A 16,298-nucleotide genomic window follows, 5' to 3' on the forward strand; every position below is an offset into this window, starting at 1 on the left:
CGATTTTAGTCTATTTGATCCTTGTGACCTTGAATGAAGGTCAAGGTCATTCATTTGAACAACTTTGGTAGCCCTTCATCCCAGTATACCACAGGCCCAATATCAGTACCCATGGCCTTCTGATTCTTGAGAAGATATCGCTTAAATATTTTAGCCTTTTTGACCCCTGTGACCTTGAATGAAGGTCAGGGTCATTCATTTGAACAAACTTGGAAGCCCTTCATCCCAGCATATTTCAGGCCAAATATCAGTACAATGGGCCTTTCAGTTATTGAGAAGAAGTCATTTGAATTAAAAGTTTATGCACAGCAGACGCCACATATAATATACTGCAGCAAAAAAAATTTAAGTACAGTAGAACATTATGATTCTAAATCATAGACTCAAATTGACGCGAAATAGTTGTTAGACATGGACAAGAGATCCCAGAGGTATCTTGGCACCAACTAAAGAATGATATATGTCTGAAAATGGAAAGAGGGATCTTTTCTCTGCTTTTCAAACTCTGACATCCTACATATAAAATTTGAGACATATCGTTTCAGTACATTTTGAGAAATAGCCAAAACAATTTTGTTTATTAAAATTCAAGATGGCAGCCTGTCAGCCATCTTTTTCACCAAATGGTCCCAAAATGCAATATGCACAACTAGGGTCCTAGGGGAACTTGCACATGAAATTTGAGACAGATTTGAGACAAATTTCAACTATCAAAATCGAAGATGTCGGCCTGTAAGCCATCTTATTCACCGATCAGTCCAAAAATGCAATATGCACAACTAGGGCCCTAATGCCCTTCAGTACCTTCTGAGAAATAGTAGAAACAAACTACCAAAATCTAAATTGGCAGCCGGTCAGCCATCTTGTTAACCGATAAGGCCAAAATGCAATATGCACAACTAGGGCCCTAGGGGAACCTACATTGCAAATTTGAGACAGATTCCTTCAACATTTCTGAGAAATAACAGTAACAATTGTAACTACCAAAATCCAAGATGGCGGCCTATCGGTCCCAAAATGCAAAATGCACAACTAGGGCCCTAGGGTAACCTTCGTATGAAATTTGAGAAAGATCTCTTCAGTGCCTTCTGAGAAATAGTGGTATTAACAAGGATTGTTAACGGACGGACTGACAGCATGATGGATCACAGACGAAAGGCGATAAGAATAGCCCACAATCTGATGATGGTGGACTAAAAAGTTAAAGAAGATTAAGTTGGTTTACAGTACATGGAATAGCCATCTTAATTTAGCTTCTAGTTATTCAAATTAAATATTACTGAAATATAGTGAAAAGTTTGATTCTAATTCTATCTTTACTCCTGATTCTTACTACAATATCCCATGATCCTGTGCATTATCAGCAAAAGGCATTGTAAAATGTAAAGTACCGGTAAACAGGGTTTGTTTTGTTGATTTTTGCTTTACATCATATTAGCTAGGGTCATTTTAAGGACATGCCAGGCTTTAAACAAGGTATGCTATGAGTTAGAGTTAATAGGTTAAATTATATCTATTGAAATGTTCCCAAAATGTAGAGCTGACAAAATTTTTAACATTTCTGTCATAGTTGTGTATGATATACCTATTTTATAATTTAAAACAGAATATATAAAGGGCGTCTCGTGATCTAGATTTAGGTTAGAATGAGATCTAGATTAAATTAAAAAAAAATTCCTCACTGGATCACGATTATCAGCATCAAATACACATACTGCAAAAAATGGCCTCTTCATTGCTCTAAATGACAGAGTTTCCAGGTCATTAAGATATGTCTCGTGTGTAAACAGCCCTATTTTTTGGTCAGAATGCATTACACCTGTGAATGTTAATCACACAGAAGCAGTGTGAAATACTTCCTGTACTTTTCCTTATGTAACATCTACATTAGATTACGAAATACATTTGGCAAAGACACCAAATATCATTTATAATTCAGATTAAAGTATTTATTTTAGTGATATCACTGACAGATTTTATCTATTCTATATCAATAGAATTGTTTACTTAGACACAATATGAATACTATTCATTGTGATTGGTGTAATACTTGTTAGAAAATTCTACAAATTCTTCAAACTTATTTTAGTCACACATTTTCGTTTTTGATCCCAGAAATATGGGGTTTTCCCATTTTTGTCTAGCGGGTATATTTACCCGTTCAGCACCACTATGGTTAAAAAGTTTTCAAAATGCCATGTGCATAACTAGGCACCAATTATAAATTTTAAAAGGAACCTACTAATAAAATTAAAGCACATCTAACTCTGTATCATTATAGCACTGACGCTCTTCGCTTGGCACATTGTTGTGTTATCCTATTGTCACTCTTCACTTGGCACATTGTTGTGTTATCCTATTGTCACTCTTCACTTGGCACATTGTTGTGTTATCCTATTGTCACTCTTCACTTGGCACATTGTTGTGTTATCCTATTGTCACTCTTCACTTGGCACATTGTTGTGTTATCCTATTGTCACTCTTCACTTGGCACATTGTTGTGTTATCCTATTGTCACTCTTCACTTGGCACATTGTTGTGTTATCCTATTGTCACTCTTCACTTGGCACATTGTTGTGTTATCCTATTGTCACTCTTCACTTGGCACATTGTTGTGTTATCCTATTGTCACTCTTCACTTGGCACATTGTTGTGTTATCCTATTGTCACTCTTCACTTGGCACATTGTTGTGTTATCCTATTGTCACTCTTCACTTGGCACATTGTTGTGTTATCCTATTGTCACTCTTCACTTGGCACACTCTTTGTTGTGTTATCCTATTGTCACTCTTCACTTGGCACATTGTTGTGTTATCCTATTGTCACTCTTCACTTGGCACATTGTTGTGTTATCCTATTGTCACTCTTCACTTGGCACATTGTTGTGTTATCCTATTGTCACTCTTCACTTGGCACATTGTTGTGTTATCCTATTGTCACTCTTCACTTGGCACATTGTTGTGTTATCCTATTGTCACTCTTCACTTGGCACATTGTTGTGTTATCCTATTGTCACTCTTCACTTGGCACATTGTTGTGTTATCCTATTGTCACTCTTCACTTGGCACATTGTTGTGTTATCCTATTGTCACTCTTCACTTGGCACATTGTTGTGTTATCCTATTGTCACTCTTCACTTGGCACATTGTTGTGTTATCCTATTGTCACTCTTCACTTGGCACATTGTTGTGTTATCCTATTGTCACTCTTCACTTGGCACATTGTTGTGTTATCCTATTGTCACTCTTCACTTGGCACATTGTTGTGTTATCCTATTGTCACTCTTCACTTGGCACATTGTTGTGTTATCCTATTGTCACTCTTCACTTGGCACATTGTTGTGTTATCCTATTGTCACTCTTCACTTGGCACATTGTTGTGTTATCCTATTGTCACTCTTCACTTGGCACATGTTGTGTTATCCTATTGTCACTCTTCACTTGGCACATTGTTGTGTTATCCTATTGTCACTCTTCACTTGGCCTTTGAATCATTGCTTGTGTGTTATCCTATTGTCACTCTTCACTTGGCACATTGTTGTGTTATCCTATTGTCACTCTTCACTTGGCACATTGTTGTGTTATCCTATTGTCACTCTTCACTTGGCACATTGTTGTGTTATCCTATTGTCACTCTTCACTTGGCACATTGTTGTGTTATCCTATTGTCACTCTTCACTTGGCACATTGTTGTGTTATCCTATTGTCACTCTTCACTTGGCACATTGTTGTGTTATCCTATTGTCACTCTTCACTTGGCACATTGTTGTGTTATCCTATTGTCATCTTCACTTGGCACATTGTTGTGTTATCTATTGTCACTCTTCACTTGGCACATTGTTGTGTTATCCTATTGTCACTCTTCACTTGCACATTGTTGTGTTATCCTATTGTCACTCTTCCTGGCACATTGTTTGTGTTATCCTATTGTCACTCTTCACTTGGCACATTGTTGTGTTATCCTATTGTCACTCTTCACTTGGCACATTGTTGTGTTATCCTATTGTCACTCTTCACTTGGCACATTGTTGTGTTATCCTATTGTCACTCTTCACTTGGCACATTGTTGTGTTATCCTATTGTCACTCTTCACTTGGCGCACAGTGCATTGTTGCACTGTCACATTGTCAAACTGTCGCATGGAAAGGTCGTCAATGCAACATAGCTGGTATCAGCCACTAAGGAACCTACGTATAAACTTTGAGAAAAATCCCTCCAGTACTTTCTGAGAATCATTGATAACACATTTTAATAGTCAAAATTGAAGATGGCTGCTGGTCGGCCATCTTAAGATGGTAGGCTTCTGTGATTAAAAAGGGACTCGTAAGAAAAAACCAAAAGAGTGGGGAGAGAGTGCTAATGTGGAACCACAACCCCTTCAATGGTGTTTCACAAATGATCAAAATATAAGTGTATTGTACATAAAGTCTATATTGATGAGGGTCTCATATACATATAGATGGAAACATATCATAGATCATATCACATATCCAGATATAAAAGATAGAGCTCCGACATTTTTCATTCAAAGGTTAAAATATAGAACACTTTGTCCTTTATATTAACCTTGGAACAAAAACAAATTGTCTGTGTTCTATTTCTGTCTGGTTTTGATACAAATTGCAATTTGACTTATTTGCCTTTTACCATCATGCAATAGGGGCAGCAGGTACAATTCTGGCGTCCTAAATTCTAGCAGCCTCGACAAGATTATGTATAGGAGAACGAGAGAAGGATGAACACCCTTATTCCCCCAATGGATATGGTACAAACCTAAATCTCCCATCACCACGTTCCTGGTGGGAAACTTGTATATATTGCCAGTAATCCCACACTGTTTCATACATGTATTTCCTTGCTTCTTCGATTAAATTTACCAGCCAGTGTCATTTAAGGACTGCCTCCTATGCATGTAATGTGTTGCATGTATGAAGTGTGAAGTGCATGTTTTTGGAGACTGGCATACTTGTGTTGAGTCTTCTTGTAAAGTGGAATAATAGAATCTTACATGGGTCTGTCAAGTGGACAGGGATATCTCAACTCGAGTGAAAGATCTTTCACCAGGATTGAGATATCCCTGTCCACTTGACAGACCCATGTAAGATTCTTTTTCTCCCATACTTAATAGAAAAAAGGATGGAATTTCAGTTGGTTTCCAGCTTTTTCATCGCGCCATTATTGCAGGAACCTTGTTATGCTTCAAAATTGATGACGTCATCTACAATGCACGCCGCATGTATTGATGACATTACATTATTATCAAGCGCATGTGAGCAGTCTTACACGTACCCACTGTGTAGTGCTATCCCCGTGAAGCATGCTGCAAATGACACCAAATAAGCACACCCCATGTCGCCATCCGGCCACATTATACTGACAATGTTAGTTTACCAGTCAATATCCATTTTGTAAATGAAACCTTAGACAACTGTCACCTGGCCACCAAAACAATATTTCTGACTTTATCTGATTATCAATGCACACTGAAAATGGTCTAGCTGGGTAAACAATGAACAGGACTCTGTCTTACAGGGCAATAGCAGACATAAATAAAATTGGTCTGATAGGAAAATATACAAGTTTCAAGTTTCTTTATTAGTTCTCTTTGACAAATAAATTGTATAGAGAAACATAATATATAAATATCAATTTCAAAAATTTGACAAGTAGAAAATATGTACATATAAAGAGAGAAGATTTGATAGCTATGATAATGACAAATCGTAGCAGCTTGTGGTCAGTTTTATCTCCAGCTGAAGGAAGAGATATGGCCATGTATGGTCAAGCTGGACTTCATACTTAACTTGTCCAGACAAAATCAAATACAAAATTTAAATTTACACAAATCAATTTGCCAATACAGAATCAAGTAACCCACAAGACTCAATGCAATTTTTTTTAGTTGAAACCATATTTTACATTACATGTTGGATTGCTAAAGGATTGTGATATAATAACCCAAAATAGGTACCCATATACATGTATTTCAGATCATTTATCATAATAAATTGCAAAGAAATCATAGACCTTGTTAACATGTTTGGAATATATCACTCAGGTAAGTCTGATTTCATGACCCATAAATAAAGCCAGATTATCTGACTGATTATATTATCTAAGTTTTAAACACCTGAACTTGATAAACCTGAGATAGTGTTCAATAGACTGCTATGGACAGTAAAGCAGTCTCTAAAACATAAAAATTATTAACACACTGAGTTTTACATTATGAACACAATAACTACATACTAAGGAGAGACAATCTAATTATAAAATTCAGACTATGTGGGTCTTCAGGTGGCCAACTTACTGATATTCATGGTGCAGCTCTCCTGTACATTATAGGATAACAGACCAACATTGCAGAATATACCTGGGTAATAAAATTTAACCTGTCTATAAAAACCTCCAAATGGACAGGGAAATTGGTATTTGTTAAAATTGGTCATTTGGGATCTTAGGAAAATGCAGGCGGTCTTTATTACAGAGGCAGTGCAAAGCTTTTTTTTTGTTTTTTTTTTATCATTAGCCATAAATAACCATAAATAATCCATTCAATGGTCACATGATTGGTCACTTTGACTTCCAATTAGTCAGTGACTGGAAATTACACGTCTGAAGACTACGGGAAAGTCATGTTTTGAGAATTATTTTAAGAAATAAATGATTTATCCTGTCGATCATTTCTGTACCAACCACAGTAAGTCAAAACCAAATATCTAGGTGCCTGATCTCAGGACTGCCATGTTTTTAAATCAGTTTCAAACATAACTGCACATCATTTGCAAAAGTATTCAACATCAATGTATTTTTGACCAATTCATTATGGAACTAGTCCAAATTGAAGTTGTCATTATCTAAAAGGCCATTTTGCTTTCCAAAGATTTTACCAGTTACAAAAAAGTCACATGATATAGAATTAACAATAGATTGAATTCAAGAATACAAGGAAAACAAAATTTAAAACAAAGTAATTCAATTATTAATTAAAGGCCCACTACCTTTCCGGAGCAAAATATAAAGATTTCTTAAAAAACATTAAATACCTCAGAAAATATATACCGATGGCCTAAGATGAGGTTACAACACCAAACATATGCAAGATTTCCTGCGTAATATTTGAAAACAGTGGAGAGTCTTTTCGCTGTTTTACCGTCTGCCGCAGTGATAGTCAACTACCGCGAGGTATTTAGGATGACGATGTTTATTTACATCATGATAACTGGTAATAACGCAGAGTACGTAGATATGAAGGTTCATTATCTAGTAAGATACCAGTAGATCAATGGTAATTTAGCTTGACATTCATATATTGAAAGAATTAATTAAAAGTCACAGAGCATGATGATCTTAAATATGAGGATCTGGTCGTCATGATATATACAATTACTTAGGTGTATGAGAGTTTAACTTTGTAATAGTGCTAAAACAGGAAAAACTGTTGTGGGTTTTATGTTGTAATGGATCCTCGTTAAGGTCCCTAAATGCTAAATATTTACTAACTCAAGCATGCAATAGTGTGTTACACTGATGTAACCCACACTGAATATCAGTGCAATATGGCAAATTAGTGTTGACAGCCTTTTAAATCTGAAGTTAATGGGATCCTCTACACCAAGACAAGTATATAATTACCTGTAGATGTATCGACGCCTCCATCACATTTTGACAGATGCAGGTAGCACAAGTGACATCACATGTAAGGGGACTCAAAATTCATGTGATGTAAACAGGAACCTGTGGTAGCTCTAGCTAAAACCACGAGGAGTCTCGAAAAATCCACCTGGAGCCTCTCTAGACTTTTTATCACCAAGTATTACTACAAAAATGGGCCGCTACAAAACGTTGAAAGTGAATGTCATTTTCACTGCTCTACTAGGAATCATTATATGGGTATCTCCGTCACAGTGCAGGAACGTCCTTCTTATACTTGGTAAGATACTACCGACTCATATAACATGCGAAGTTAGCTTGCATCGATTTTTTGGTTATATGATCAAAAACTGCTAACGTTAGGTGTACCGGTATCGAGGCTACTTTTGCTTGCTTTCAGTTTCACTTCTTCTTCTTATAAAGAACACAATTCCATCGATGCCGATGATTGTATTGTGCGGATTGTCAGGGTCAAGTTTGGTCAGAGTACCCAGAGAAAAACCATTCGGGGGTCAGTAAATGTATCTGGCAACTGACCGCTGGTGGGTACATGATAACATATATATCATGTACAATCGCAACACACATTTTAAGAGAGAAGAAATTGTAGCAGCCAGACTGAGGTTTAAACAATCTGAACATTACAATACATTGTTGATACTGTGTTATACATTGTATTGTTGCGTTTATGAATCTAATCACAGGACTTTGACATTCAATCAATTATATACATACGGCACATGTATACTTATTTGGGTGTTATGTTGACTCCCTTCTGTTTTAGGTGATGATGCTGGGTTTGAGACACAGGTGTACAACAATGATATTTGTAAGACACCAAACCTGAACAAGTTAGCACAGAGAGGCTTGGTGTTCAACAATGCCTTTACATCCGTCAGTAGCTGTTCCCCTAGCAGGTAATGGTATATAAATGTTCATCTTAATGTTTACAACACCTGTACATACATTGTAAGTATTCAATCTGATTGCATATTTAATTATGAATTAAAGAAAAATTTAAAATTTAATTGGATTTGATATGTACTTTTGACTTGGTTACACATACATATGGGTCAATAATAGGCTTTCAGGAATTTCCACTCAGTCAAAAATAAGTCAGTGTATATATCGCTTGGGTTACTGAGGATGAAAATAAGTAGGCTTCCCAGTCAGTATGTGAGAGGGAAGTAGCTGCAATGTAGTTTGAGCCTTCTGGTGAGTATATGTAGGATGTATATACTTTTTGTTAAAAAAAAGAAAAAAATATTTGACTTGTTAGTTGTTAGATCCGTCCCCTTATCTCTTTGCTTCTTCTGGATCTACTTCAGCGGGTTATATCAGAAACATATATATTAGAGAGATTGGCAACTTTGCCATTTTTACGATCGGCAGATGTACCTCTGTATGTGCTTAGGATTTTTTAGATAAACTCTTAAATAGTTGGATATAGAAGAATAACTTTGATATGTTACAAAAGTTCAGTAATTTTCAGATGGTTCGAGTACAATTTTGGAAAGAAAAAATAATATTTTAACTTAATATTTACTAATAAAAAAATGCATGGTTTTGAATGTCTGATTTTCGAAAAACCAGCAGCAGCTAAAATATGTAATTTTCATGCTTTCAAAATATCATATTAATCTGGACAATTAGTCATATTAAGGACGTTCCGAACAGTGCTCGAATGCGCCGTTCGTTCGGACCTCCTCGGGTCAATGAGTGCATTCAGAACTGCACATGAAAACTCTTCTGTGACTAAGATTATGAAGAATAGCGATCTATATGTTATTCGTCTAACAATATCTTACCTTTTAACGTTAAAATCAGGATAGTATAGTCGATAAACTGCGTATTTGTCGATATTGTACTTAGTTCAGTTTGCCGAAAGCTTGATACCGGGTGAAAATCAAAGTTTGTACGGTAGGTGTAGGACCTACCGGTAGTTTCAACAAACTACGGTAGAGAAAAAGAAAGTTGTCAGATCTTTGAATTTGGCTGGGCTAATATAACATGAAGCTACATGTATCTTTTGAGAAGCACATTACATAATTCATACAAACGGACTGATATATGCCGATACGGTCTCGATCTTGTACTGAATAAAATGAGATTTCATAACAATCAAGTGATTAAAACATTTTCTGTTCAACTCCCTTAAACTGTGAATATTTGACACTTAATATACATGTGTTTTAAGGGAGATGCATTATCAAATCAAGATATTCCAATTTTGCCTAGTAATACTCTAGTATAAAACTACAGATACAGAAATATTTTCATCTCTCCATCGCCCCACCCCTACTTTTCGTTCAATTTGTACATGTACAAGCTAGTATATTTCATGAATATTGCATATGTAGATGTCTACATGTATCATGTTTAGCTAATATGATCCTCAATAAGCACTAACACTTTGGGAAACAAAATTTCATTTACTGTATGCATGTATGATAAGACATAGGCCTAACGGTTAACTACTGTAATTAGATGATGCATGTATTTCCCGTTTTGAGAAAATACATGGATGTACTCTGATTCAGTTGATCAAATACTATCTTACGAAAAAGCACATGTAAGCTAGTGTCAACATCAGTATTATATCTGTGATATAGAAACTAAACATGTACATGTAGGCATAGACTAGTTATTTTCCTGTCTACAGTAATCAGCTGAACGCAGATCGAGGATTAAGAATAAGAGATTTTTTTCTTAGGCGTATCTACTTGCCGTATAGGTTATATTGAGGATCCAAAAATCTGTTTTAGTTTAAGTTTTTAGTTTAGTTTTAGTAAATATATATCTACACATGCAGATATCTCCTCAAAAAAACATACAAAGACATACAGTTTTGTATGATGTCATCAATTTTATCGACATTGTTGTGATCAAGTTGAAATTATCAACTTCGATCGTTGTCACGTAGACGCTTTTCATTGTTACAATTTTGGCGCCAAATTCAAATTTCAAACGACTATTGAAGCTAAGATATCTTGACGATGGAAAGATAGATTTTGGTAAAATATTTTTCTGCTAAAACAATATAAAATCATGGAATGTCTAAAGGGTAATTGAAGTAGAATCTTTACACGGAATTTTCCATATTCATTTTTCAGATATTATATCCAGGCAAAATAATGGCTTATTTGTGCTATTTCTTAGCTTTGTATAGCATCAAATCGGTGGCATTGTGACATGAAATTAACAAGTATAACAATTTATATAATCAGACTATTACACTTTATAATAGTCAATATATAAGATGTTCTTTATAAAAATAATACTGCGCGATTTCGGTCTAATAATACAATTGTGAAAAAAGTCATTTTTTAGGGAGTAGGCCGTATAGAAAGGCTAATTACTCAAAAATTCTGTGGTCAATTTTTTTTATATTCTTTCATCATAACCCAAACAACTCTTTTATTATGTGGACAAAAAATAAAGAAAATTAAACGACACAATTTTTTTGAAATTAGGTATTTAAAGGCCCACTACCTTTCCGGAGCAAAATATAAAGGTTTATTAAAAACATTAATAACATCAGAAAATACATATCGATGGCCTAAGATGAGGTTACAACACCAAACATATGCAAGATTTCCTGCGTAATATATGACAACAGCTGAGAGTCATTTCGCTGTTTTGCCGTCTGGCGCAGTGATAGTCAACTACCAGGCGGTATTTAGGACAACGGCGGGAAACATAAGACGACCCGCGTTATGAAAATTAACGTTTTATTTATTTGAATCAAATTGTTCAGAAGGTGATGATACGTGTGGTATTAATGGTAAGTTAATAACTTTTGCGACTATACAAAATTATCGATCTCGTTTTACATTCCCTTTTCAAAAATTAAAAGCCGTTTCGGAAAGATAGTGAGCCTTTAAGTTGAAATTCAAATGCAAAAATTGGTCCTTTTTAGGCCTCATTTACACGCATTCGCGTGAAATATTTACAATTATTGTATTTTTAAGAGTGGAAACGACATTGAGGTCATTGATAGCCATATAAACTTACATATTAAAGATATAAAATGTTGTTGTTTGTAATATTTCAGTCAATTATCAAGCTTTGAAAATATGTGTGTAAAATTGTATTTTGAGAAAAACAGACGGTAAAGTAGGGTTATTGAGAGTACAATATTTCCAAAACCGTACGGTCAAATTTTTAATAAAAGCCTTATTAAACAGTTTATCAACCAATCTTTCAATGAGCAAATTTTAAAGAAAATTAAACGAGGGGAAATTTTTAGGCCTAAATGTATCGAACCACCTTAAACTATGATATAATATTTAAAAATTGTATTGATGCAGAAATATCATGTTTAAAAGAATACACTAAAAAGTAGTTAGCCAAGGGAAAATGATACCTGTCGACATAGACAAAGAAGGAGTTTCCAATCTCTATGTATATTTCTCGTTATATATATATATATTGCATGTTGACAGGTCAGTGGTGTTGTCAGGGTTACCACAGCATCAGAATGGAATGTATGGACTGTTCAATGGCTACCACCACTTTCGGTCGTTTGATGAGGTCAAAAGCTTGTCATTACTGCTGAAAGGATCAGGTATACGAACAGGTAAGTGAGATGGAGACAGGGGTCAAAAGGTCATAAAGAAAACAGGTGTCAAAAGGTCATACAAAAGGCATGTGTCAAAAGATCATACAAAAGGCATGTGTCAAAGGATCATACAGAAAGCAGGTATAAAATGTCATACAGAAAACAGGTGTCAAAAGGTCATACAGAAAACAGGTGTCAATAGGTCATACAGAAAACAGGTGTCAATAGGTCATACAGAAAACAGGTGTCAATAGGTCATACAGAAAACAGGTGTCAATAGGTCATACAGAAAACAGGTGTCAATAGGTCATACAGAAAACAGGTGCCAAAAGGTCATACAAAAAACAGGTGTCAATAGGTCATACAGAAAACAGGTGTCAAAAGGTCATACAAAAGTCAGGTGTCAAAGTTTGTCGTACAGTAGATAGCGGAAGGTGCTAGAATGGGTCAGAACAGGCCTGAAAAGGGACAACAAAGGGACTTGTGACACAATAGATCAGACTAGAGACATGTATCAGAATTGGTCAGACAAGAGACAGGTGAGAGAAAGGTCAGACATTATACGTCATTCAGATGACAGCCAATAGGCTATATTTGACTAAAAGTAAGTTTCAGAATTAGTCAAAAAGAACAAAAAAAAAATAAATAAGAGTCTTAATAATGTTGATCTTGGTTTACAGGTATAATTGGTAAGAAGAATGTTGGACCAGAGTCTGTATACCCCTTTGATTATTCTGTTACTGAACTTGATGGCCACAATATTCTACAAACAGGCAGGAATATCACCTTTATACGCCAACATGTCCGGGAATTTCTCCAACAAAATTCTTCCAAGTAAGAATTTACTTATAAATATGACAAATATAAATTATCAAATTCAGGATTGAGTACACCTGGATTTCCTTGGATGTCCGGACATATTACCACAACCCTCCACCTCTTGTGTTGTGAGTTTGAATCCCATGTAGGGCAAATACCAGGTACTGACCACAGATCGTTGACTTTTCTCCGGGTACCCCTCTATTATCTGAACCTGGCACATCCTTACATGACTCTGGCTGTTAATAGGACGTTAAACCAACCAAACCAAATAATCACTTTAGTAAAAATCGAGGTTGTTTGTGTTGATCTGTTTTCTAATTAGATTTTACTAAGAATCTTAGATTTTACTGAGAATCTTTTGGAATAACTTCTGTCAGTATTAAAGGTCAAGGTCACTTATTGTTGATAGTGTTTGATGAATTCTTTGTCTCGATCCTTTTACTTACGAATTTAAGAAGTGATAGTATTTATGTCAATTTGTATTTTACACTAAACTGATGAAGACTTACCTATATATTCCAGTCCGTTTTTCCTGTACGTGGCCTTCCATGACCCTCACCGATGTGGTCACACTCATCCCAAGTACGGTCAGTTCTGTGAGAAGTTTGGTGCTGACGGCTCCATGCCTGATTGGAAGCCCATGATGTTTGACCCTGCGTCTGTTGTAGTCCCTTATTTTGTACAGGACACTCCCGCTGCCAGACTGGACATCGCTGCCCAGTATACCTCAATCAATCGTATGGACCAAGGTGAGCAAAGGTGTATCTGCCGTGTTACAATGTGTGCCGTATCCTCATGGCTATATTTGAACTATAGAAAATATATATGTAGTAATTTACTAAATCGAGGTATGATGACAACACACCGTAGTCACAGTTTATTTATGAAATCACTCCACATCTTTCCACTGGCCCAATTTTTAAGAGGCTGTTGCTACTTATTTGCCTGAGAACACTTGTCATCACAGTATCTACTTCATGGTTTTAGCTAGAAGTCTGTGATCATATTTACTATTGAAGTCTCTGTTTGCATAATTTTTGCAGAATCTGTAGATAATTTTGAAATTATGATATTGGTAAAATTCTGTCCACAATATTTTTTTTTAAAAACTTTAATGGTATTTAATTGAGGAAACTTAAATTTCACTCTTTAAGTATATTAAAATGGACTAATGTTGAAATGTGACATGTCAAACTTTGATAGCTTTATAGAGAGGCTTGGATCTAGATTTTCAAATTATGTTTTCAAAAATTAAAAAAACAGTATACATGTATTATATTTGTATGTTAGGTATTGGTCTGATACTAAAGGAGCTAGAACTAGCAGGGCATGCAGACGACACACTGGTGATGTACTCGTCAGACAATGGTATACCATTCCCTAATGGCCGTACAAACTTATATGACTCGGGCATGGCCGAGCCATTCATCATATCATCACCTTATCATCAGAAACGCAGAGGACAGGTGGGTGAAAAGTTTGAAATAAATCTTCAATATACTGTACTGTAATTTTCAATCTGAAGAATATTTTATATTAATTTTCTTCTTCTTTTGTTTGAAAACTGATCATATATTTTTTTTTTTTTGTGTTTTCAGAGAAGTGATGCTATGTTGAGTCATGTTGACATTCTACCGACTGTACTTGACTGGTTTAGTGTTAAATATCCACATTACAAAATTCTCAGAAACTATGTGACCTTGTCTGGCAAATCTTTACTGCCATTACTAGAGGAAGAACCTAAGGAATCCTGGGATACAGTGTACGCCAGTCACAACCTCCACGAGGCCACAATGTATTACCCTATGAGGGTGATAAGAAACAAACAATACAAGCTGATCCAAAACATCAACTTTCAAATGCCATTTTCGATAGATCAGGACTTTTTTATTTCGAGGACATTCCAGGATTTGTTAAACAGAACACGGCGAGGACAGGACACTCACTGGTACAAAACACTTCGTAACTATTACTATCGGGACCAGTGGGAGCTCTTCAACATTGTCTCAGACCCAAAAGAGCTCCAAAATCTAGCTTATGATCCTGGTCACGCAAAGGTTTATCATCAGCTGCAAAGCCAGTTAAACATGTGGCAGAATGTGACATTTGACCCTTGGATTTGTTCGCCCTCTGGTGTGTTGCAGGATGCAGGGCCACACAAGTATCATCCACAGTGTTACAGCATGTACAATGGACTTGGATAGAGTACCAATTCATTTTCAGTCTTGGTGGCGAGCTTTAACTGTACTCGTGGTTTCTAGTCAACAGTGTATACCTGAAATTAACAGTTATAGAGTCATTTAACCAAACCATTCATTTTGGTTTCATATTAACAGCAAGATTCCCATGTGCCAAGATTTTGATGGTGGGGGCAAGAGACCAGAGTAACCTTAAAAAAATGAAACACTGTCCTGGTACTGTAATACATTGTAGTTAGTATCACCTGAGGTGGAGGGCTAAGTGCTGCTTGATACCTTTGACCACTAGGTTACCATATGGACCAATGCTGGAGCACATTCCAAAGTCAATTACAACAAAAAATGCAAATTTTATAGAAAATTTCAACTTCAAGTGATATTATTTTATCATACCTCAATTTGAATTGTGTAGTTTATATTAAAATGGTAAATATCTGTCATTTATAGTTACATTTAAACCTGTTAAACAACCACCTCTGTATAAAGACCACCTGCTTAATACAGACCTCTTGACTACTACAAAGACCATTTTTCTTGGTCCCTTGGGCGGTCTTTATTGACAGGTTTGAATGTATTCAGATCTAGACAAGTGATATGATCATGAAATATTGTAAATTGTAATATGTCCCCGTTTTACGTAGATCTGCTTTATTGGAGAACAATATAGGTCCACTGGATTTCAGATAACTTTGGCCTTCTGGTAGACATATACAATGCAATATATTTTGTGAACGACATGGTTTTTTTTTACGTAATGTGAAATTTTGCCCTCAGATAGCTATAACACAGCTCCTTTACTGTCAGTAAACTTTTTCTGTTTCCATTGATCTTTTTATAGTACCCATGTTATAACTATAGTATACAGTCCTTCTGGGCCTTTTGTTCCACACACAGTACTGGAAAATGTACCAAGAGTGATTACAGATTTCCATATGTTGATTCAACATTACATTGTTTACAATTATATCATACATGCATGCACATTCTTGTAAGATCTGATGCCTCTTGTTATGTATCTCTCTGCTCAGTGATGATTTATCTTATACAAGGCTCATTTTCAACTGT

At 35.7% G+C, this 16,298-nt stretch overlaps 2 protein-coding genes across 3 annotated transcripts in view; one reads left to right on the top strand and one right to left on the bottom strand.

The window, feature by feature from the left end:
- LOC138323348 (sodium-independent sulfate anion transporter-like) overlaps nt 1-7,770 on the bottom strand; it is a 44,154-nt gene extending 36,384 nt beyond the window's left edge. The window contains exon 1 of the mRNA XM_069267922.1: nt 7,635-7,770. The gene's annotated coding sequence lies outside the window, so the exon portion shown is untranslated. The remainder of the gene's footprint in view (nt 1-7,634) is intronic.
- A 4-nt stretch (nt 7,771-7,774) lies between these two features.
- On the top strand, nt 7,775-16,263 carry LOC138323349 (N-sulphoglucosamine sulphohydrolase-like). 2 transcript variants are annotated; one of them, XM_069267924.1, is made up of 7 exons: nt 7,775-7,932; nt 8,437-8,569; nt 12,098-12,231; nt 12,894-13,047; nt 13,558-13,784; nt 14,326-14,501; nt 14,634-16,263. In XM_069267924.1, exons 1-7 carry the CDS (start codon nt 7,827-7,829, stop codon nt 15,237-15,239), a joined length of 1,536 nt encoding a protein of 511 aa, XP_069124025.1. In that variant the 5' UTR covers nt 7,775-7,826; the 3' UTR covers nt 15,240-16,263. The 2 variants fall into 2 exon arrangements, with proteins under 2 accessions (XP_069124025.1, XP_069124026.1); XM_069267925.1 differs by lacking the exon at nt 7,775-7,932 and adding an exon at nt 8,061-8,163.
- Nucleotides 16,264-16,298: the final 35 nt, after the last annotated feature.

The sequence above is a fragment of the Argopecten irradians genome, chromosome 5, assembly GCF_041381155.1.
Source record: "Argopecten irradians isolate NY chromosome 5, Ai_NY, whole genome shotgun sequence".
Classification (NCBI taxonomy): Eukaryota; Metazoa; Mollusca; class Bivalvia; order Pectinida; family Pectinidae; genus Argopecten; species Argopecten irradians.

Coding starts and splice junctions, on each gene's coding strand:
- LOC138323349 (XM_069267924.1), top strand. CDS start 7,827: ATGGGCCGCTACAAAACGTTGAAAGTGAATGTCATTTTCACTGCTCTA. Junction 7,933..8,436: donor GAACGTCCTTCTTATACTTG/GTAAGATACTAC, acceptor CTTCTGTTTTAG/GTGATGATGCTGGGTTTGAG. Junction 13,785..14,325: donor AATCAATCGTATGGACCAAG/GTGAGCAAAGGT, acceptor TTTGTATGTTAG/GTATTGGTCTGATACTAAAG.